The sequence below is a fragment of the Nothoprocta perdicaria genome, unplaced genomic scaffold (genome assembly GCF_003342845.1).
Source record: "Nothoprocta perdicaria isolate Ctin4 unplaced genomic scaffold, notPer1 scaffold_34, whole genome shotgun sequence".
NCBI classification, from domain to species: Eukaryota; Metazoa; Chordata; class Aves; order Tinamiformes; family Tinamidae; genus Nothoprocta; species Nothoprocta perdicaria.
Window position 1 is genome coordinate 2616056 of NW_020455577.1, and position 22312 is coordinate 2638367.

The 22312-nt window shown below is 35.9% G+C and overlaps 1 protein-coding gene across 1 annotated transcript; it reads right to left on the minus strand.

Annotated features, from left to right (window-relative positions):
* Nucleotides 1–3746: 3746 nt before the first annotated feature.
* Nucleotides 3747–18739, minus strand: ZBTB41 (zinc finger and BTB domain containing 41). The gene is made up of 10 exons (XM_026043842.1): nucleotides 17460–18739; nucleotides 15047–15254; nucleotides 13987–14056; nucleotides 12286–12433; nucleotides 11537–11666; nucleotides 9599–9694; nucleotides 8926–9032; nucleotides 7300–7405; nucleotides 6125–6213; nucleotides 3747–5389 (listed from the first exon to the last, which is right to left on the minus strand). Exons 1-10 carry the CDS (start codon nucleotides 18583–18585, stop codon nucleotides 4746–4748), a joined length of 2724 nt encoding a protein of 907 aa, XP_025899627.1. The 5' UTR covers nucleotides 18586–18739; the 3' UTR covers nucleotides 3747–4745.
* Between the last annotated feature and the right edge of the window lie 3573 nt (nucleotides 18740–22312).

A 22312-nucleotide genomic window follows, 5' to 3' on the forward strand; every position in this document is an offset into this window, starting at 1 on the left:
GGTGAAGCGGGAGGTGATGGCGSCTGACAGGAAGGACCCTGAGCAAAAAAAGAATAGTTCCTATATAAAAAAATCAGGAGCAGCCACGTTTGTTTTTCTAAATAAATTTAATTTACAAAATATTTTAAAATAAAAAGTAGAAGCAAACACACACACAGTTGACCAAAAGCCTGCGCCTCAGCTTTTTTTAATCCTTCAAGAACTTCCAAACCAAAGGACATACAAAGCATTCCATGCTATCAAAAAAAATAAAATAAAAATTTAAAAATAAAGTGGGGAGGGGAGAACCCGAATCCCGAGGCAGCCCTGCAGGACAGGAGCCCCAGGTAGCAAGCCATGTTACGACAACAGAACTTTACAATACGTTTCCATAACGACCAAAATGACATATAGGACCGAGTACCTCTACATTTACAGTACGCTTCCTATCTTTTCCTTACAGCAAACAGATTTCCCCTAAAAAAAAGACAACTTTTAGAGACTGCCATCTAAAATATCAACCTATACGGACCACATTTAAAACACAGCATTTCATATACCAGTGACAAAATATTGAGTTTATTTTCACCTTATTCTTTCATATAAAAGCATCGACATTTAAACAAAAATGGCTGGGAAGGGGGGATTCCAAACCATTTTCTGCTGTTACTGTCAACACATCCAGCCCTTTTATACCAAAACATTTCTTAKGAATGAGGGAAAAGATCCTCATGGGCTTATAGCAAAGCTTCTGCCTCGCATTACATTCAGATTTTTTTTTTTTTTTTAAATGCACATGATGAAACAACCAAAACACTGCAAGGTAGCATTAAAAAAAAAAAAACAGAAGGCGCTGCAGATATACATACCCCATCCCCCTGAAGCTTTAGTCCTATTTAAGAACACACAGTCCTAAATGCACTATGCATTATGCTTCAATATAGAAACATTGCAGATCTTTTTATTATTTTGAATGAAAAAAAAAAAAGCAGCCACTGATGTGCCACAGCCTTCTCAGAAATCATCCATGCTCCTTTGTGTGAATTTCTAGACAGAAGTTTTCCCTCCTTTTAACAAAAAACTTAAGGAGTATTTTATTCCTTAGCGTTTGATCGCATGTACCACATTGCTCTTGAGTCTTCTTCAGACTTCTAGATATTCTTCTGCTTTTGTTAAAACCTTACTGCTTTGATACCAATAAACAAATCCTTTGTCATCACACTGTGTTTCAACATGATACAAACTATGATCCAGGCTGAAGTAGCGCTATATTTTTAAGGAAACCACAATCTATGGAAATATACATCACCTTTATAATTACTGATGCTGTTCAGCATAAAAAGAACCCATGAAAGCCATACCTCTGTCGGAAAAGTGTCAGTGCTCAAGGAGGAAATTCCAATATAAATAAATAAAACTAAATATAAAATCCATTTAAAGAAATAAGGGCAGACAACAGCTACATAACACTAAATTAAAGAGAAGAAAGAAAAAGAGAGAGAGAAAGAATTTGGATGTTTAAAGCAAATGAATGCAGTAAGTTCTCAGAACCATGCAAGAGCTCAGAGCACCGAGACTCTTCTCCTCTCCCCAAAGGTCAGGGTACAGAAAAGATGAAGCTTTGCAATGCATCACTGATCACTCTTTAAAGATAAACCTCCTTCTTCCTTCTTTGGCAGTTAATGGTCAATGCAGTAAACTGCTGTCAGAAAAAAAAATACCGTTTATTTTAAGGGTTGCCTCCAAGCAATGCACTGTTTTATGAGCACATAGACATGTTACAGTGGAGACACCAGACAGCTAAGGAGTTTTGACCAATGCAGCTGTGAGGTTCAGATCCCTGTCTTTCAGTTCCTGCCTTCTTACAAGGAACTGCCTTCCATCAAGCTCCTAGAACATGCCAAATAAAGTACCAGCCTATGAATATTTACTTTGCTCATATATGAATTCAGACATAATGCCATTAAGATTTATAGCTCATGATATTAAAAAAATAAAAACTATGTATCTAGCACTTAAGTTTTCCTATTCTCTTTCACTGCCAACTGGCAATGATCCAGCCTGACCAGCAGGTAAAAACACTAACTAGTCTGGTTGTCCGCAAATAAAAGAGTGCCAAAGAACTAGTAGGTCATTTTTTTTTCCTAGGAATGACTAGCAATTCTCATTAACCAAACACAAAAGTTGGTGCTCATTTTTCTGAATAACAAGCCCTTTTACAGCCTGTTTCTTTTGGGGCACCCAAAAACCATGAAGAACTTCGGAAGATACTGACCTTAATTKTAATGACCTTAATAATCAACCAAACTAATGAAAAAGCCAGTATTCAGAGTAAATATAAAAGGCACAATCAGGAAACACTTTAAAAGGACATTATCAAGTAAACATGCTCCAGATTCCATTTTAACTGGAGTGCCTTCCAGACCAACTGTATTTTAAAAGAAAAAAAAATATATATATATAGTTGCCAACTATAGTTGGCAGTTAAAATCCTACAATCCTATTGTGGAATAACCAAAAAGAGTAGCCTTTTAAACTGAGAACTGTACTGACACTATTGATGTCAAGTTGTTCTGAATGGTACGACTGTAAATGCTGGAAATCACTTGTTTCATGGTCACATGCAGTAGTACGGATATGATGCTTGTCAGGTGGAACATTACAGATGAAATAGCTACGAAGTGTAAAGATGACAGAAGTGGTTTCTTTTTTAAAAAGAGGTGCAGGTGGAGTTAGCAAGCAGGAAGGACTTGATAGCGTCCTTTCAGAAGGTGGCATTCAATGGCCTAATTATTGCTGTGTATTAGCTAGTACTCAGCTTCTTACCAGATAMATTTACAGCACGTCAGTCTGAACATTCCCAGAGCACAGCTCTAAATTTTGCTTTAGAGATATAAACATAGAACAGTTAAATATACGCAGTCCTGTTTTAAAAACTTAACTTTCAAAGTTTAGGACTTCTATTGTGCTTCTTTGGATAAGTCCTATTTAAATATTGATAACACTTAGATCCTATAACTTTTCCACTACTAAACAGCTAACAGAAATCTTTGGTGTGTTTAGGTAAGAATCCATTAGGGTACAAGCTTCAAAACAAGAACATTCAGGCAGCTCTGGCCCCTCTCTTACAACTTGCTCGGTACTGAAGTAGATGGACATCAAAAGAACCTAACACTTAAGTACTTAAATAGAATTTAAAATGATCAGTGTCATTTAGAGGCTGTAGAACTAAGGTGATAAAAGAACTTCTCATCAAATATCATTTATAGCCAGGCCTTTGGATAAATTTAAATTTCTCACAGTAACACTCACACTTCTAGTTTCCCATTTTAAAACCATTAATATAAAATTTCTTTAAAATAGGAGGAATAGCAGATTTCTGAGGAAACTGGGGAAAACTCTGCCTTAGAATGTAACATTTATGAGGAATAATTACAAGGAAAACACGACTTCCCATAATTTCTTTGGCATAATCTTGACCAAATCAACACAGCGCACATTATTTTTAGAGTACGCTTAAAATAGACAATCTGATGGGCTTAAATAACACCAGATTTCATGTTAAATTACACTAAACTTCTAGTACAAAACAGTTCCTTTTGAAAAAATCCTTACCTTGAGTAAAGAAAAAGGTAAAATTAAAAATACGGAATACTCTTAAGAGTTTGACTTTGTTTCATAAACATAGCAAAAGAAACTGAAAAACAAAACAATTTTGTTAGGAACAAGAGATTTATAATTATTCATTAATTCTTTTTTTAAATAAAAGCAGAGCGCTGTGCTGGAAGTAATAGCCTTTAAATTTCTTCATGGCAAATCTTGAAAATGAGTATGCCAGTGAGGGATTAGAGCAAAATTTATGCTCTGACAAGGATAAGCCATGCTAATCCTTTATTACTGTTCACAGCTTAAAATGACCTTGCAAATACTATAATTTCTCTCAAAGTTATAGTGTTGGGCACACTTTAGAAGGAAGAATAAAGAAGCAAGGAAAAAAAAGACAAAAATTTATATATCTTTAGAAAATCARGCAATACTGATGTCTAAATTCTCACACATAATTCAGTATCTAACACTGGAGACTGAGGAATAAATAAGAGACCTGATTCAGCCTAATCTCTCTATACTTGATTTTCTTACTTTGGGCAATCTTTACAACACTCTGCTGTAAAGTCTGCTTGGGGACTTCAGAGAATATCCGAATCACTTTCTAGAAGAGTCTAGTTCTGGTGTCCAGTGGCTAGCCTTAATTGTCAGTCAGAATTTACACCCCCTAATGATGTTTGAGGGTTCAATTACAACTATATTTTAATTTATATGTAAAACACAAATTGATTTTTTAAATATTTCTGCCCCCTCTCCCCACTGAAACTTTTAATGAACTGGACCTAGCCCTTATTCTTCCAGTATGCTTTCTGTTACACTCAAAGCATTAACTTGGTGAGATGCAGAAAGGCAAACTATTTTAAATTAATAGTCAGATATGTAATTAGATTTTTCGGCAAACTAACCTTAAAAGGTATTTCAGAGCTTTTTTTTTTTTTTAAAGACCACCTGTAAGCTTTTTAAAAACTCTTAAAATCACACAAACACTCTCTTGATATGCATAAAAGTGTGCCTATATGGTCAAATATTATGTAAACAAACCTGTTTTTCCAAAACTATGCAGAAGACTCATGAGTCCAAATAAAATATAAATCTTGATTGCCATACCAGCCTCCTGTTGGCTAAYGGCTTACAAAGTTAGGCGGAATGTTATGGTCGGATCATGAATGTTCATTGTTTGAAATATTTTGCACAGTAGGAGCTGCATCTAGCCCCAGTAAAGTTCCAAGGTATGACTGGTCTCTGGGATCCAACATCTGCTCAGGCCTTACAGGATGAACAATATTTGCAGGCTGTGGAGTGAGGGTGTATTTCTCTAGAAAGGATAAATCTGGGGCTCGCTGATAGTCTGCCTGCTCGGGCTGGGCAGGGAGCATGGCGTGGGGCTGAGCAGCGTGCTGCACCAGAGCCGCTTGCGGCTCAGACATCTGAACGGGCACCAAAGTCACGGGCACGCACACTTCGGGAGGTACATTCTGCAGCAAACCTTTCGCTTCTGTCTGATATGCTTTTGACTGTTCCACATACTGTTTATCCTCCGTTTGGTAAACCTTGTCATCAGACGGGTACTGCACTGGTAGGGAGACTAACTTTTCCTCTGAAGAAGATGTCAGCGCCTCTTCGGCGGCCTTCGTTCCATGCACGTGATCAATATGATACTTGAGCTTGTCTTTTCGTTTGAATGTTGCATTGCAATGCTGGCAATTAAAAGGTCGTGCGTCTGAATGAATAACCATGTGCTTTGTTAATGTCTTCTTAATTCTGAAAGACTGGTTACAGATTTGACATTTGTATGGTTTTTCACCTAGAAAGAAACAAAATTAAGAATTAAAGGTAAACAGTTATGCTGAGTAAAACTCTCTCACACATGTATATGGAAATACATACATTCTATGTGTTACAGCATAGAAACCTTTTATAAAGACAGCTCCACTGCAAAGGAAAAATATGTTTATCAACGATTTGGCAATCAAGAGTGCCACTGTAAGTCTGTATAAGATGGCACTAGTATATCCTTTCCCTTAAATCAGTTACCCCAATACTTGGAATATTTGGCAAGTACACATAGAATATAAACCCAATTTAAAAAGAACGGTCTTTAAACTGGCATGATACTGATATTCAATTAGCTCTATTTGTATTTTTTACATATTTCAAAAGAATAGTAACTCTTGAAAACATAAGGCACGAAAGGTAACACAACACATAAAAACAAACGTTTCTGAATAGGATTTCAAAATTTTATATCATCAACTAAAGTTTAGTATTGCCTGCACCACACAACTAATTAGAAAGTGTGGGTAAATTTGGAAGCATATGCAATTTGCATCTGCAGATTAATGAAGAGGTGTAGAGAGCACACCACAAAGTCTATGCTGAGGATTCTTAATATTTCATTCATTCAGAAGATTACATTCAGGCAGGGCCAACATACAACCACAAAAACTACTACTCTGGCCCCAACTGCTCAAAAGTTACAATGATTCAAACAATTCCATTGATTTTGATGTATAGGCTCCTACACATTTTTTTTTTTTACCTGAATGTGTCCTAAAATGCATTTCCAAACTTGATTTCCCTTTAAAAACTTTCTTACAGACTTCACATTGATGAAATGTTGCTTTGTATCTTTAAATGAGAAAACATATTTCATGTTACCTTTTTTAAACAAAAATACTAACACTATGAACAGCACTTTGAGAAATTCTTAACTGCAAAATAGCTGAATTTCAAAATTTGCACATTTCTTCACCTACATTCCTATTTACCAGCATATATATATATATACACACACACACACACACACACACATATAAACATTTATCAATTAAATCAGTTAAGTTCTTTTCTATATTCACTATTATTCTCTGTTGCATTAAAAGACTGGCACTTAGCATTGAAAGAGAAAAAGGCACTAAAACTTCTCTGAACTCAAAGCAAAATCTTTTCTGTTCCAAATATAAGATATAATATTTTAGTCTATCATCATCATGTTGTGGCAAAATTATGCCACAAGTTGATTATTAACAACWGTTTAGGCTATTTGCTATCAGGAGGAAAAAAACGAGCAAACAAACATAAAATACACAATACACCACATTTCTGACACAGAAAAAGTTTATAGTGAGTTATGCAATGCTAGCAAAGAAAAGCATTTAAAATATGTTACTTGAAAAAAACCCCTAGGTTTCCATTTTTCAAAAAAAAATCCCATTTTTCATTTGAAAAAATCTCTGAAAGGCTTATTTTTGGAAGAATTAAAAATCCTACTGTATTTGCAATTTCTCTATAAACACACTTATGGCTTCAGAGCTTTGACCTACTTTCAAAGTAACAAACTACTACCAACTTCTAAAATAGGCAAGTGTGGGAGAGTTCTCACAGAGCCTAAATGAAAGCTGGTATATTAGTCTTAACTGAACAGTAAGAAATATTATAGCAAAACATATATGTAAAGCAAGAGTAAGACAGACTCTACAGGACTAAAATTTGATTCCTTATTGAATTCTGTTTCCTTAATTAAGTTACCAAGGAAGTGTTGTTTAAATGGTGAAGATAATTTTCTGACATCTATTTCAAACCATAATGACATCTCTACCAAGAACTAAAGCACAACAAACACAGCCTACTAGAATTCTGTGTGAACACGTAAGTCTTAACAGAAGTTCAGTTACAGTGCAAAAGCACTTATGCAGTTACCAAACACATACTTACTTCTGCCAAACTTTTTCTCCTAGATGAACACTTTTATAATGAACAGTGAGGTGATCTCTACGACCAAAACACTTTCCACATTCCTCACACTGATGTGCTTTTTCACCTTTAAGGGCAAAATTCAACAGAACTTAATTAAATCTTCTAGAATTTTTGCATTCTTTTTAAACATATAAGAGCTGCAATTGCAGAACATACAATATAGCCATGTCCACGAACAAAGTCCAGCCAGTCAAGCTCTTCCATACCTTTTTCAGCATTTATGCCAGAAGATCCCATGTTACCAGAGGATTAAAAATCAGGATGTATAGCTAGTTCTATCAGAAYAGGATTTTTTACCACTCTTTATTTATGGCTATTACTGAAATTTTCTCAGGCCCTACATATTAATTCATGCTCATTAGTTAGGGGGATACTTCCCCAAACTTCCGCTGCACCAGAAGAAAAAGGAGGTTTAAAAGAATTACTAGGAAACCATTCTCTTATGTCCTGAAATGTTGTATGTTCAAAATTCAAACCCAAAAGGTTCCAAAACAGAAGCTTATTTAAACATACAACTTACTTTCAGCCACTAATTTCTAGAGCTTAAGATTTTATCTAAGTAGGTTTTTTAATTATCCTGTTTTTACATATTTACCTTTTCCTTTTATGCTGCTGTTTAAAAGTATCTTGATTCTTTTTAGTCATCTTGAGATCTTCTACAAAGTGGAAGAATGTTTCTTCTCATGTAAGCAGGAGGCGTGTGGACAGTCAAAGAATGTAACTTTCTAGAGGAGGGAAAAAGCAAATAGAGTAGAAAAGAGGATTTTTTGGTACTTGAGTTTTCAAAGATTTCTTTATTTTATAGCAGACATGATTGCAAACACTAAAAAAGAAGCTGTCCTTCAAAATAATGGCTCAGGAAGTTTAGACTCTGATCACTTGCATGTTTTCATGATGCTTGAAAAAATAATTTAGCACCTACAAAGCACAGGATCTTTTAGCATCCTGTTCTGCAAAAGGAAAAGTCCCTAATGGATGTTGCCTTTTTCTATAAATGCATTTACCTTCCTGCTATCAGTGCAATATAAAGATTTTTAAGGTGCTTTCTTCCACATGATCATCTYCATCTTGCCTTTCTCAAGATTGACTCCCAGTATCTTCCCTTTTTCAAACCCCTCTTTACCCTTCTCTGAAAACAGAACTTCAGAAACACCCCTTTGATGTTCTTACATTAAAGTGATCAGTGTACAAACTCTGACAGATATTTTGACAGCTTCTTCTGTGTTGTGATAGGTTTCAGACACTTGCTATTAAAAAAAGAAATCCAAACTCATAAAAATCCTCCTTTTTCACTTTTGCTTTTTTTTTTTTTTTAAATAATAAAACAACTGAGTGTCATACATTTTTGTTACATGTTTTTGACTGTCCCTCAGCTTTGTATGTTAACATGGAGGAAACATTTGGCTTTTATACCTTCAAAACATATAAGCAGATTAATCCTACTTAAGCATAGTTTAAAAATAACACAGAACATTTATCATAGTCRAAATATAATATGTATATTATTAATAATAATTTTCTTATCACACATATATTTGTTTATTTCAAAATAGCAATTTTGAAACAATTTTCAAAAATGCCTACCTGAGTGTATTTTTTTGTGTTTTGTCAGGTGGTCGTGTCGAATAAAAGTTTTCCCACATTCTTCACATTCGTATCTCTTGTCATCGTGGTGCACTCTTAGATGAAGCCTGTATTAAAACAGAGAGAAAAACACTTCTATATCGCTGGTTGAAATTAGCATGACTGTGGTCATAAATTTAACCACGAGATTTTTTTTTAAACATAATCTAGACATATAATCAACTTCAGTGCAAGATACAACAAATCTCATTCTTCAATAGTCCACACAAATGTTGGGAAATAGCTTTCAATTAAGATATTCTTAACTGCTCTTAAATAGCAAGAAAAAACACAGGTAAACTCTCATATCTGAAAGTAATTTAGCAGGACATTTTATTCCTCGGCTTATCTTCTTCTTKAATAACAGTTTTCGATGTACAAGAAAGTAAACTTTGATACAAGATTCACATGGCATTTTTTCTACAGAGAGAACACAAACCTGTCTTGTGTTAAAATTTAAATCATTTTTCACAAAAGACAACCATCTTTTCAAAATTTAAGCATTTGTAAAGCATTTACTAACGCTCCTGGGGTTAGAATAAAACACACATATTAAAAAATATTTTGATAAAGAGCACATATAAATTAAAAAATAAAAGACACTGCAGCATCTCAATATACTAAAAATCTGTACCTGTAAGAGCTGCCATGACGAAAACTCTGCCCGCAAATACTGCAAAGATGAGGCTTCTCTCCGCTATGAATTCTCAAGTGTTCTTTCAAAGTTGTGCTGCGCAACAAAGGCAGCGAAATTTAACTGTAAGCACTCAGTATCACTGCCACTTCAAAGAGAATTTCACATTCTGAATTTTTTAARTCTGATGGATCACAATGTAGACAAATAACTGGTTCAATTTATACAGATATATATGTATACATGCAAGTGTCATTCAGCAAGTTGTTTACTAAACAAGCTAGCTCTAGAAACAAGATAATTAAAGCAGCAAATTGTGCAAGCATAGATTTGAACTACCCACACTGAGGAAAACATCGTTTGGATAGTATTTTCTAACATGATAATCTCCTTGTTACTACTGATATCTATTATTTATTGAAGATTTATAGACACCCTCAGCTAGCTCAAGGTATTTGTCATCTTAATGTTGATGTGACTTAAGTACTTGAAATGACTTTCCCCTTCAGAGTGACTAAAGGGCATTAAGTTTAATGTAGATATTAAGTATATTAAGCCACAGCTTTGAAGTCAAAATACAAAGAATCCAGATCATGGATCCTAATTCAAGTTAATTTAGCAAAGAGCTCATTTGAAATATAAAATCATATATTTATGTGTTCATCTTTTATAATAAYATTTAATACATATAGTTATGTACACATATATACATATGTATGGGTATATATGCTTAGTTCTACTATTACCTTTCAAATATAAAAAAAGCAAGTGAAAAAAGAAGAGATAATAAAATTTACTTTATAGAGTTGGTGTGTGCCCATGTTTGCATACACTAAGTAAAACAGACAGTTCTTTGATTTCATTCCACTATTAAATATTATTTGTCACAGATACTTTTCATGTTTTCCATGAAAAGTTTGCAATTCCTAATGACAGCAGTAACATTTAAATATTTACCTGCATTGTATAATTTAAGCAAAATTTGAAACATGCAGATGTTTTGCCTTATAGTACAGAATGTACTTCACAGAATAGAAGGACTAATCATTTACTACTTCAATATCGCATTAGTACATTTTAACATCTGCATACTCCATTTACCAAACAACTAGAAAATACAAACCAAACATAACCTGTTAGAGGTTAGAGGTTTCTTTTATAACACTTMAGGGRTTTTTTTGCCAGTCATTGGAAAGTTAATATATTTTTAATGAAGAGCAGAATAAAACACATGCACTGAAACCTTGGGAACAACTGTTTAAAATTCACTTCCCCCCCCCCCAACATAACTACAATAGAAAAAGAGTTCATGGGTAAAGAAGGAGAAAGTTATTTCTACAGCTTCTATGCATACCAACTTACTAATAGTTTGAACTGCATTAAAGAGTTTATTCTGTATCCTCTATTAATTATTATTTAGAACTATATACATGGACAAGAGTATAACAGGCCTTTTATCCAGTATTGAGAACTTTCATTTTTAGAAATTAACAAAAAATAACCAWTTTTTTTTCCTTTAGTGAAGAAGAGATAAAGATTTTACAGTATTATTCCATCTTCTGTCAAACTGTGTTTCTAAAAACTCAGTTTCTTCTTAGTCATTCTCAGCAAATGTTCCTCATCTTCCAGTCCTCATCAGTATATTTGCCCAAATGCATATGGTAGAAAACTCCCAAAGAAAGGAAAGATGTTCTTGCATAACATAGTAACCTYACCTGAAAACTTTCTTAATACAGCTCTTTGTTAATTTATCAAACATGCATTTAGATGTTATCAGAACCTGTGCAACCTGTGGTTTTGACCCTACTTTCTGATACCCTAGTCCTTTGAAACGGCCTCACTTACCTTAAAAAGTCAAATCCAAAATATATTCAGACTCTAAGTATGCCCTGTATATCTCCGATTTACTCAGGTTCAAGCAGTTACRGAATTCCTTACCGTTCCCTAACGGATTTGCCGCAGATGAAACACGTCCATTTCCTCTTTCCTCCGTGAGTACATTCAATGTGGCGTTTCAGATTTCCTGTGTCATTAAACTGACGGCCACATATATCACAGGGAAAAGGCCCTATAAGAGGACAGACACACAGAATATTAACTATCACTTAAACCAAGGAACGTGCACAGGTGAGTGACTTGTGAAAAATCTGATCAATTTACACAGCAAGAGTTTTATCTAATAAAGCATTAACCATTACAGTATAGTTAGCATACTTAAACTGACTGCAATTTATCCTAGAGTGATTATTGCAAAAACTTAGTATTTTGACAAGGAACATAATTGAAAAGCAAAAATTTAGCATTAATAGACAAAAATGATTTAGTCTTATCAGACCATTCCAGAAAGAAGATTTCCATTACTATCATTCATCTGTTACTGAGTTTGCAAATGGCAGAAATGTTTTTCTTAGTAGGAGAAGGGTCTTCGGAAGGCTTCAGGAAAAGCTCACTCCACAGTCAATAATCAATCTACACAATACACAGTATTAACACAAACCCTATTACTTGTTCCCCTTCAAGCTTTGCATTTATAGATATATTTGCATTTATATATTATAATACAACACCCCTAAGGAAACTGGAAAAGACATGGAGAGGATAGAAACCAGGCTGATCAGGCCATGTAACAGTGGATGAGGGTTTTATTTTAAATCTATTGTTTACATGTCAGAAGGAGGTTTCTATACCGAGATGGAATTTTTCTTGATGTTTCAATCTTGCAAATCGTGATTTAAAGTGCTCTTCACAGTAGGTACACTTGAAGGGTTTATCCTGAGAATGAAGAATCATATGTTCTTCTAAATGGGGTCTTCGAGTGAAAGATTTCTTACAAATCTAAAACAATAATACGCTTGGGTCAAAAATGCATCAGTTACAACATTTTTTTTTTTCACCCATCTAATAAACTTTGGAAGTTTAGTCCATCTGCAGTCTGCCACAATAGAAAATTAAACAAAACATGTATTTTTCAAAGAGCACACTTCCTCCCAACTTGCCCTACATATAGCCCAATAAACTACTCATAGAAACCAGTATACAGATCTGTGGCCTACCTCAGGCTACTAGCTGCTCCTACAAACAGTCACATGCTCCACTGTCAGCCTTTCTAGTGACTTTAGCATACAGCAGACTCTTTTCCTAGGGTGTTTCAACATGGTAACTCAGCAGAAAATAACCCAACTGAAAAAAAACAGCTTTTGTCTTACTTTTGGATGCTGAAACTAAATTATGGCACCACAATAGAAAGCTGTTACACAGCTTTTTTCCAAGTCCATTTTCCTTCTAAATCCATTCCCAGTGCACATTACTAGAGGCACATAAGGAGCTTTTATTCCACATTTTAAAGAAATTCCACTTGAGAAAAAAACAAATACATGCAAAGAGTTCACCGAACCATTCATCTGGTAAAAATGCTTTCCAAGAAGGAAACATTGACCCTGTAAAATGTTAGTCCTCTCCTTTAAAGTGTTTTACTGTTGGAAGTGTTCACTGTTATAAACACAGGAAATCTGTAAGATGCTCATATAAAATAACTTAATCTGCAAGACAACACCCTCTGGTGCATCACCTCCAGAATGACCACTAATAACTCCTACAGAAAGTTTCCCACTGTCCTACTATATTTTTGCATGAAAATTTATGAACAAAGCTGCATTTATGAATAAGAYAGGATTAATAAGCGTGTCATGTTATAGCACCTAGCTCTACAACTTTCTAGATGTACAGCAGTTAGCATAAATAAAACATCTGTCTGGCCAGGAAAAGTATACTGATTCCTTATAAAGAAAAGAAGAAAAATAGTGTATATGTAACTTCATATGTTCCTCTTCTGGGGATAATGAAGGAAAGGATTGTATGATTTCATATGTAGATACAGATTTAGCAGATATTCACTTCTGTTAACACATATATGCAGCTAAGTGACTAAATGYCTTAGAATTAACATCTGTTTACATCACTATTTAGGATGCCTTCCAAAAAAGTGTATTTTATGGTCAGAGTACAAAGTTCATAATTAATAGGAAAGCAAATGCTCTGATGATAAATTACTCAAAACACTCAAGCCTGCAAATAAATACATTATAATAAAGATAACAGTAGATCACATGAAAAAATACTACATGAAAACTATTTTTGAATGCAGCTTGGTAGTTACTATTCTACCACAAGCCGTATATACAGAATAAAGTTCAGTCTTTATTTCGGTGCATAAAGGATAAATTCATGCTATGGTTTACAAAGCTTACTGAGATTTTGCAAAAACCACACAGCTTGTTTTCACTTAAATAAAGTCACAAAATAAAATAGTAACTTTATGAAAATGAAATGAAAATTAAAGCCATAGAAAAGCTACTAGCTACAAAAAGTCCTAGAAAACTACTACTTACATCACATTTCCAACCTTCACTCTTTGTCTTCTTGATAGAAAGAAATTCTTGTACATTCTCTGGATGAAACCTAAAAGAAACACAGAAGCTGAGAAATTGACCAAAAATGTTTTCATATTAATTGGCAATTAAACAAAGGGAATAAAGTTGATTGGGGAAAGAAAGAAAAAGTGCTACAGTTCAGACATAAATACAGTGCTGAATGGAAATTAAGAAATTGTCATGATTTTAATGCAATAAATGAAGACTAGGTTAAGCATATTCTAACCTGTTTGCAAACACTCGATCAAAAAGTTCCAATTGAAGTATTAAATCCAGACTGTTATTGGATTCCTTTCTTTGTAAATAAGCAAAGTAATTTGTAACCAAGACAAAAATAATATTGAATGTTTATCTCTACAGTCAGTATTTTATAAAAAGTGATCAGCAGAACTGAATATTAAGTATTCAATTCTGAAGAACAAGAAACTGTAGAGCAGTGCCAACTATAAGGCCCCGTAGAATTCCACATAGTAATGGGTAAGAAATGTTTCAACTATTATGCTTTATGGATCTTTAGAAGGGAAAGAGAGAAGAGTAACATGTAACTAATACCTTAGAGTTACACTTGCCATAAACTATTCGTTCACCTAATGGGWGAAGGAATATAAGGAAGGGAAAATAGCTCATCCACATGCTATTACCACCTTCAAAGCACCAATATGCAAAACCAAGTAAGTTCTTTTATTCTTKCACTGAATTAGAAAACAAAGGTACTTGGTAAGACTGTTATGTCCAACAATTAGTTTAATATGACATGTAAAAACTATGATAGAATTGCCATGATAGAACTGCTCTGTAATTGCTGAGTCCATTTCTATGCCCTTTACATGGTAAGTAGGCCAATACTGCTAATACTTGTCTGTTGAAAAAGAAGTTTTTATTTTCAAAACTTTTTGCTTCATTTTTAACCATAAAGTTTGCTTTTGTGTGTGCATGCATGTGCACAGGCATGTATTTATCTTCAGTTTTGAAATGGGAAAATGTTTCTTCAGACATATGAGACAAATGCCATACTTGCCTCTTCACGTGTTTTGCTAAAGTCTTCTTACTGGCATGCAGCTTATTGCAGTAGGGACATTTGTGCTCCTTTTTATGAAAGTCAGTATCACTGGAGTGTTTCTTTCTGTGCACTGTCAAGTTGGACTTGGTTGAATAGCGCTGATGGCATATATCACACTCAAAAGGCTTCTCACCCGTGTGTACACGTGTGTGGCTCTCATACTTGCCTACAAAATATAATAAAAAAAATCTCTATTAGCACAAACTATAACATTTTATCTATAATATGCATGTTTGGAGCTCATTTCACATACTTATGTTGGTCRCATTTGACAGCATCTTCTACATGTATCCGAAGAGTTCTACTGTTTTACTGATTTGCAGATGAGAACTACCCAGTGACTGCACAGGTTCTCCTACAAACTTCAATTTAAGATTCCTAAAAAAATTTCCACTTTACCTATCTTCAAGGTAGGAGTAAACCCAAAATATTTCTGCAGTACTGTTAGGCATACACTAGAGTTTTGATGCCCTTTGTACCTCCAGCATGCTCTGTCCTTAAGTACAGCAGGTTAAACCACTTTTTCATTACACTGATTTATGAAATACCACTTCAGAACAAGGAACATTTGTACAGCAAGGTAATAATTAAAAGCAAGGTTCTTCATATAACAAGACTCAGCGAATGATACAGAACCTTACAAGTATTCTGTATTTAGGACCTATATTATCCTGTATTAGGATCTATATTATCATAAATAGAAGTGCTGCTCTCTCAAATCTTTCACGCTGCTTGTATTCTCTCTTCTGCTCATCACCTTTCCCAAGGACAGAATTCAGTCCTACACTGTGGAACTACTTATGTACAGTCTGTAGTAGGATGTCCTTTTTGAAATATTTTTTTCTGGTATAATATGCATCATATTTTTAGGCATTCAGACTAAAAAGCACCATAGTTGTAACGCATAAAACACAACTCAAAGTTTTACAGCAATATAAGCTAATGATGTTCACTTTTAGTATTATTTAAGGCCACTCTTGCTGTTTTTGTGCACAAAAGCTACAACTAAGTATGAAAGTGCAAAAGGAAAAGGACTTGCACTGTGTATAAGATCAAAACTAGAGTCCAAAATCTTTACAAGCACAGCAGATTTTCAATATCAAAGTCCTCAAATTCAGGAAAATTTCTATCTTTAAGATACGGCATTACAGGTAATTCTCATCKTTTTATGTTGAATAGTTACTATTATATAATCAGTGATCTGGACAATTCATTTCACCTCAGTATTCTCATCTGTAAAATGCTGATAACACCACTTACCAGGCTGTTGTAAAGCTCAACTAAGTAATGCTTGACAAGTGCTTAAAAAATGAAGAGCAGTATAGAAAAGATAAAATAATTCATGAATATAAAGTATTTGTTATAGTCAAGTTTTTTTTTCTGACTACAGGGAAATAAGAACTTTCACGTTCATATTAAGCCACTGTTTGAACAACAAATTGCAAGCTATTCTGTTAGCGGAAATTAACACACATCCCAAACACACTCCATTTTTATAAACCCTAAAGCCTTCCAAATCATGAATGACACAATGAATCTATGAAACAAATAGTCAAAACAAACRCACCTAATACTATGAGGAACTGTTCCTTTTCTAATTTCCCTGAACTAAATGGAGCCATTACCTTCAGCCGTCATAATTCAACACTTAGCATTCCAGCTGAAAGAAAATAAAAATACCAATTCCAGAATGCAGTAGTGCATTTGGCCTTTAATAAAGGAACAGAGAAAGGGCAAGCTTTGGATGAGCCACGACTGGAGCTTTGACTCCTCTGATATTTGAAACAACTACCACACCTAGATTTGATTGTAACAAGCACTAGCCTAATAAACCAGATTAGGCTGCCAAAATTTTACTTTGTGTTAACCACAGTCCATGAAAATAAAGTTAGCAGCCAGAGTGACTAGGTCTTGAGCATCACCTAGAAAAGATGAATTTCAAGCTCTGCCATTAATGCTGCTTTAGTACAGTAATAATAAAGCCTAGTTTCTTGAAATTAATTTAGAGGAAAACATGATATAATTTCAGGCTCCAAGTAGTTCATGTTGTATACCTTGTTAATTTCCCTCCATTTTCAAGGCTGCTTCCATATACCACTCTAATTATCAGAATTTAGAGTAATAAAAATGTAATAAACTTATTATCTCTGGATTTTTATCAAGTGTAAGTAGTCCATTTATTCATGTTGATTAGCATCAAAGATAGAACAGTTTATAGACATGGAACAATTGGCATCATACTGGATTAGAGGGAGAAAAAGAACAGAAAAATCTAATCTTCAYTCCACAGAAAAGGGAAAATAGTCATTTTATTTCCCAGATAAACAGTACAACCATAGAATAAAAAGCCATCAGTCCAACATTCTCTTACCTATTCGATCAAATTTTTTGTCACACTTGGGACACTGCAGTAGCTTTTTGCTACTGGTCTGAATAATTACTGGAGCTAAGCCTTCAGGAATATTTCCCACCGAATCAACCGCCTCGGAACCTTCTTCAGTATCATTCTGCTCTTTCTCACTTTGCTCTTCAGTCTCTGAATCTTCTTCACCTGATGCCTCCTCTTCCTGTCCTTCTTCATAAGCATTGCACTCACTTTCACTGTCTTCAGAGTCGCTTCTATCTGAAGTATCCTTGTCAGAGCTGACTTTTTCCAAATTGCTGTCAGATAAGTCACCACTTTCATTGTCACTGTTATCGAACTTAGCTGGACATTTTCGGTTTCTTGTAGATCGCCTAGTGGAAAAATCAGCCTTCTCAACCATTTTTAACCCATGTTTTCTTTCCAGTGAAAGAGATCTGTGTGCCCGAGTCAAGTGATTTTCCAAGGACTTCTTGTAACAGAAGCTTCGTCCACAAAAACTGCACTGGTGACTATTTAACAGTTTACCTGTCAACTCACTGAGTGTTTCTACTGGCGTCGGGGCATCTGTTACCACTTCAGACTGTATGTYAGAAACATCCTCGTTATTTAGTAGCTTGACAGCATCGATGATATCTAAAAATTTTGCTGCTTCCAGCACTAATGGAATTTCATTTTTATATACAAAAAACTCAGAGGTGTACAGAAACTCAAGCAAATGCTGAAAGACAGAATGAGTTACATGATCCAATGTGACTACATCAGTGCTTGGATTTTTGCTCAAACAGGCATGAAAATAACTACTCCCAACAGCCACTACAACTTTGTGAGCGCTGAATTCTTTGCCTTCTACAATTATGAGCAAATCGCAAAACGACGGATGCTTCTGCCTATCGTCATTTARGTACTTCAGGAGATTTTTGTTGTACTGCAGCGAGCTGAGGAGCTTCCTTTGTTCTGAGGATGGCGAGAGCTCTGGGGATGACTCCAGGTGAGCGGCCGGGGCCGCTTCTGCAGGCGCAGACACAATTCCCTGCTCACAGCCTACCACCAAAATCTGGTTCGCAGGGTCCTTCTCATGGCCAAGATGAACCTTCTCACTTAGACTTGCCGCGAGCCGTCTCCTTTTCTTCATTGCAGACGCACAGCCTTAAAACCTGGCGCTTCATAGGGGCCTGGGGAAGAAACCCGGGTGGCGACTTCCTTCTGCTCCAGGTCTTTCCCGAGGACGCGCAGGGCTAATGTCACAACCTGCAAAAGACGGCCAGTAAACGATGCTGAGCCCTCGAGCACAACTTGGAGCCAATGAASCAACGTTACTTTGCTGTGGCACCCTCAGGCCGTGCACCCTGGGCGCTTGTAGCTCACCAGGGTACCGGCACGACCCTTACAGCGCTGGGAGGCCGCTCCCCGCCCGCCCCGGCCCTTTGTCCGCGCCGCCGGGCCGGGCCGGAGCGCGGAGCCGAGGCCAGGGCAGGGCGCCCCGAACCCGTCCCCCGCCCAGGCCTCCGTCCCCCGCGCCCCGCGGCGCAAAATGGCGGCGCCGGCGGCTCCTCCCTCCCTCCTTTCCGCTCCCGCCGGGGCGGCCCCGCGGCCTCACGCACCGACGCTCCCGCCGCCCGCCAAGCGCCGCCGCCCGCTTCCGGGTTCCGGCGCCGCGCGTCACGCGCAGCCTCGCTGCGGGCCCGCAGCGGCGCCGCGGAGCATGCGCAGCACGGCGCGGCGCGCGAGGGGGCGGGTRCGGCGGTTGTAACCGTTACGCGGCGGCCGTTGTAACCGTTACGCGACGCCCGTGCGAGGCGGGCGCTGCGCGGCGCGTTCAGTGCAGGGCAAAGAAAAGATGGGTTTAATTCAGGGAACGTCTTAGAAGCAGCTCTCCATTACAGATAACTCAAGACGTTCTAGCTATCACTTTCCCCAGTAATGCCATTTTTTGGCCTTTACAGCRCCTTTTATTCGAATATTTCAAAGCGCTTCGCATTCTTTCTTGTGATTTTCCCGTCGTTTTCATGCCTTCCTGAGGGCCAAAAAGCGTGCACGCCACAGAGTCCCACAGCTCGGGAGTATATCCGCTGGGGGGTGCAGTTTATCAGGGTATGGCTAGGGCTATCCATCATATTTTTAGCATTCCAAGGACAACTAATTCCTCCTGACAAAATGTGACACAGAAAATGAAGAAATTTTTCTTTGSTTGTTTTCTGCTTTAATGAAAGCTTCAAAAAAACACTTATTTTAATGCAGGGCTGGCCCATTCCACAGCATCTGCCATCTCTATTTACAACAATGATTTAAAAACTTAAATATTTCAGATATTAAACGGTGCCTTTTTTTTTTTTTTTTGTGCCTTAAGTGATTTTTTCAATAAAACCACTGTAATTTCTCAAAACATGAATATAACTGTGTAGCCTGTGCACCGCCTCCTTACTTAAAAAAAAATCAAAGTTTACAGTTACTTAATAGTTAATTTTTCATTGTAAAAMCAAGTTAATTAAAATCAAMTATTTCAAGATTAAATGTCTGAAGTAACATTTTCAAGTAGTGTCAGTTGTTTCATTTAATTATTTTCACTGCTACTGAAGTGAAAAAAAAATAGCATCATTAAGGAGTAATAGAGCAATCAATACCAATTTGCTTTTGCTTGTACAGAAGGCAAAATCTAATTATCTTTGGGCATCTGCTGTTTTAGATTATTGCTTGTGCTTGCCCAGTGTTCACTTCTGTAAAATCACAGTTTTATATKAACTGCAAAAACAAGTTTTTCTATTATTTTGGTTTTACATCAGAAAGGAAAAAGTTTTGACAGCAACATGATACAAATTTATCATTGAGTCTTACACTTCACTATACTCTGAATAATRCTTCTGTGAAAATAGCATTTAGCCAAATAATAGGCTTCTTAGGTCCTATTGTTTCCACAGCAATAAGCTCACTTTGAAAATATATATGTGCCCTATGAGTTTAATTAGTTAAATGTATAAAGAATAATAAAAAGAAAATAGAAGCTTGATGAGAACCATTTCGTTAGAAAACCAGCAATTTTTTTTTTGTGAGATTTTGTATCTTTGCATATAGTCGGGAGATGGTTTAAGAGAAGACTGAAATGGTAGTGGAAACTACTTATAATAGCATTCCCATTCAAAAACAAAAGAGTGATGTTTTTTCACTGAGATGTACAGATAATTAAAAAACTGTTCCCAAACAAAACCATTCTGGGCATATTTTTTTTTTCCTATCAGTATCACCAAAATTTAGAATTGGCATCCAAACTTTCCTCAGTTAAAGAAAGCAAAAGTTGAACATCTGTATTATTAAATAGATATTGGTCTGAAGTCATGACTTTCTTTCCGTTCCCATTTAAGAAATAAAATCAAGTTTTTCAATTTGTTTTGTTTGCTTTTGCTTTTATTTCCTATAACATCTCTTAGTTCTTTTTGCTGATATTCTTAATACTTTCTGGTTCTCAGCCAACTACAAGTCACTGATAAAACTAGGGTCTCTGTCCTGACTGCCAACATGTACAAATTCAGCAGATATGTTGCTGAACACAAGCCTAGACAGCACTGTTTCCTTTTGGCCAACACTTATTTCTGATTTGTGTTGCATGAAGGATTTAATTCAAAGAAAAGTGCTACAGCACTAAGCAATCCATTAGCATGGTGCCATTGGTACTGCAATTATCTTCCAGAAACAAAATGTCCTTGAACTCTCAGGTCAATACGGTTCTTTCAGTGTTAATTCTTATATAGCAAAAGTGGCAGAGGCAAAATGTAATCTGTATTAATCCTTGTGGCAATATTTACTCATGCTGAACTTTATCACCTCTATTACTAGAATAGCCGTCACATAGGTCAGATAAAAAGGTTGGCTTTTATGAAAGGGAAAGACAAACTGTGCAAGTCTTTGAATGCYTGTAGTGTGATACCAACAAGGTTAATTGTCCTAATCATACTAATCATAACATGATAGGGAGTGCACTGTTTTCTGTGGCTGGCTGTGGCTTCCAGGAGCATTCCTAAACATTTAAAATGTGTAATACATTTTTTTAGCCCTATGTGGTTTGCAGAGGGATAKTACAGATCGTAAAAATCTCTGACTGTCTTTGCAGGTATCACCAAATTACAACAGATATTACATTTATACAACATTCCTGAAAATAAAGCCATTTTCTAATATATTGTCAAACATTTGCCAAAAATCAAAATGAAGAAGCAGTTTTGCAGCTGTATGAGACATTTCAGAATTTACACATGTAGCTCTATAAATGTTGTCCAAGAAAATAAGATTTATTAAATGAGGTATTCAATATACTTAATAAAGAAATATTCTTGAAGTATTGGAAATTAAGAAATGGCAGCTTTGTGCAAATGAGAAGGTGGTTTTATCTGGAAATCCTTGTTCTCCAGCTCAAGATTTTCACTTCAAAGTTATAAAGAAACTAGAAATTACAGTATTTGAATCAAAAACAATTGGAGCAATAAGCAGCAGATAGCATATTCTCTCTGATTGTAAACATGCAGCTGCCAATGAGACAAATTAAAGAAAAAAAAAAAAAAAAAAAAAAAAAGCAAAAGCATGCAAATTTAAGCATCTACTAGAATAACAGAGCAAGCCCCATTTATACCCCAAAATTAAGAGCTGTTCACAGCAAGCATCCAGCTATAGATGTAATGGCATAAAGTCAGAGCCTCTTCTAAACAGCAGCCCTCACGTTGGCTATGACACTTTTCTCAGGTGAGAGAGAGTCTCTAGGARTCCTAGGGTTCCTGTGTCAGGGATTCACTGCGTATGACACTGCTGCAAAGTTACCCACGTTGTTCTTCATAATTTGTACGCTTGCTGTCTTCCATTCAGCAGYGAGGATC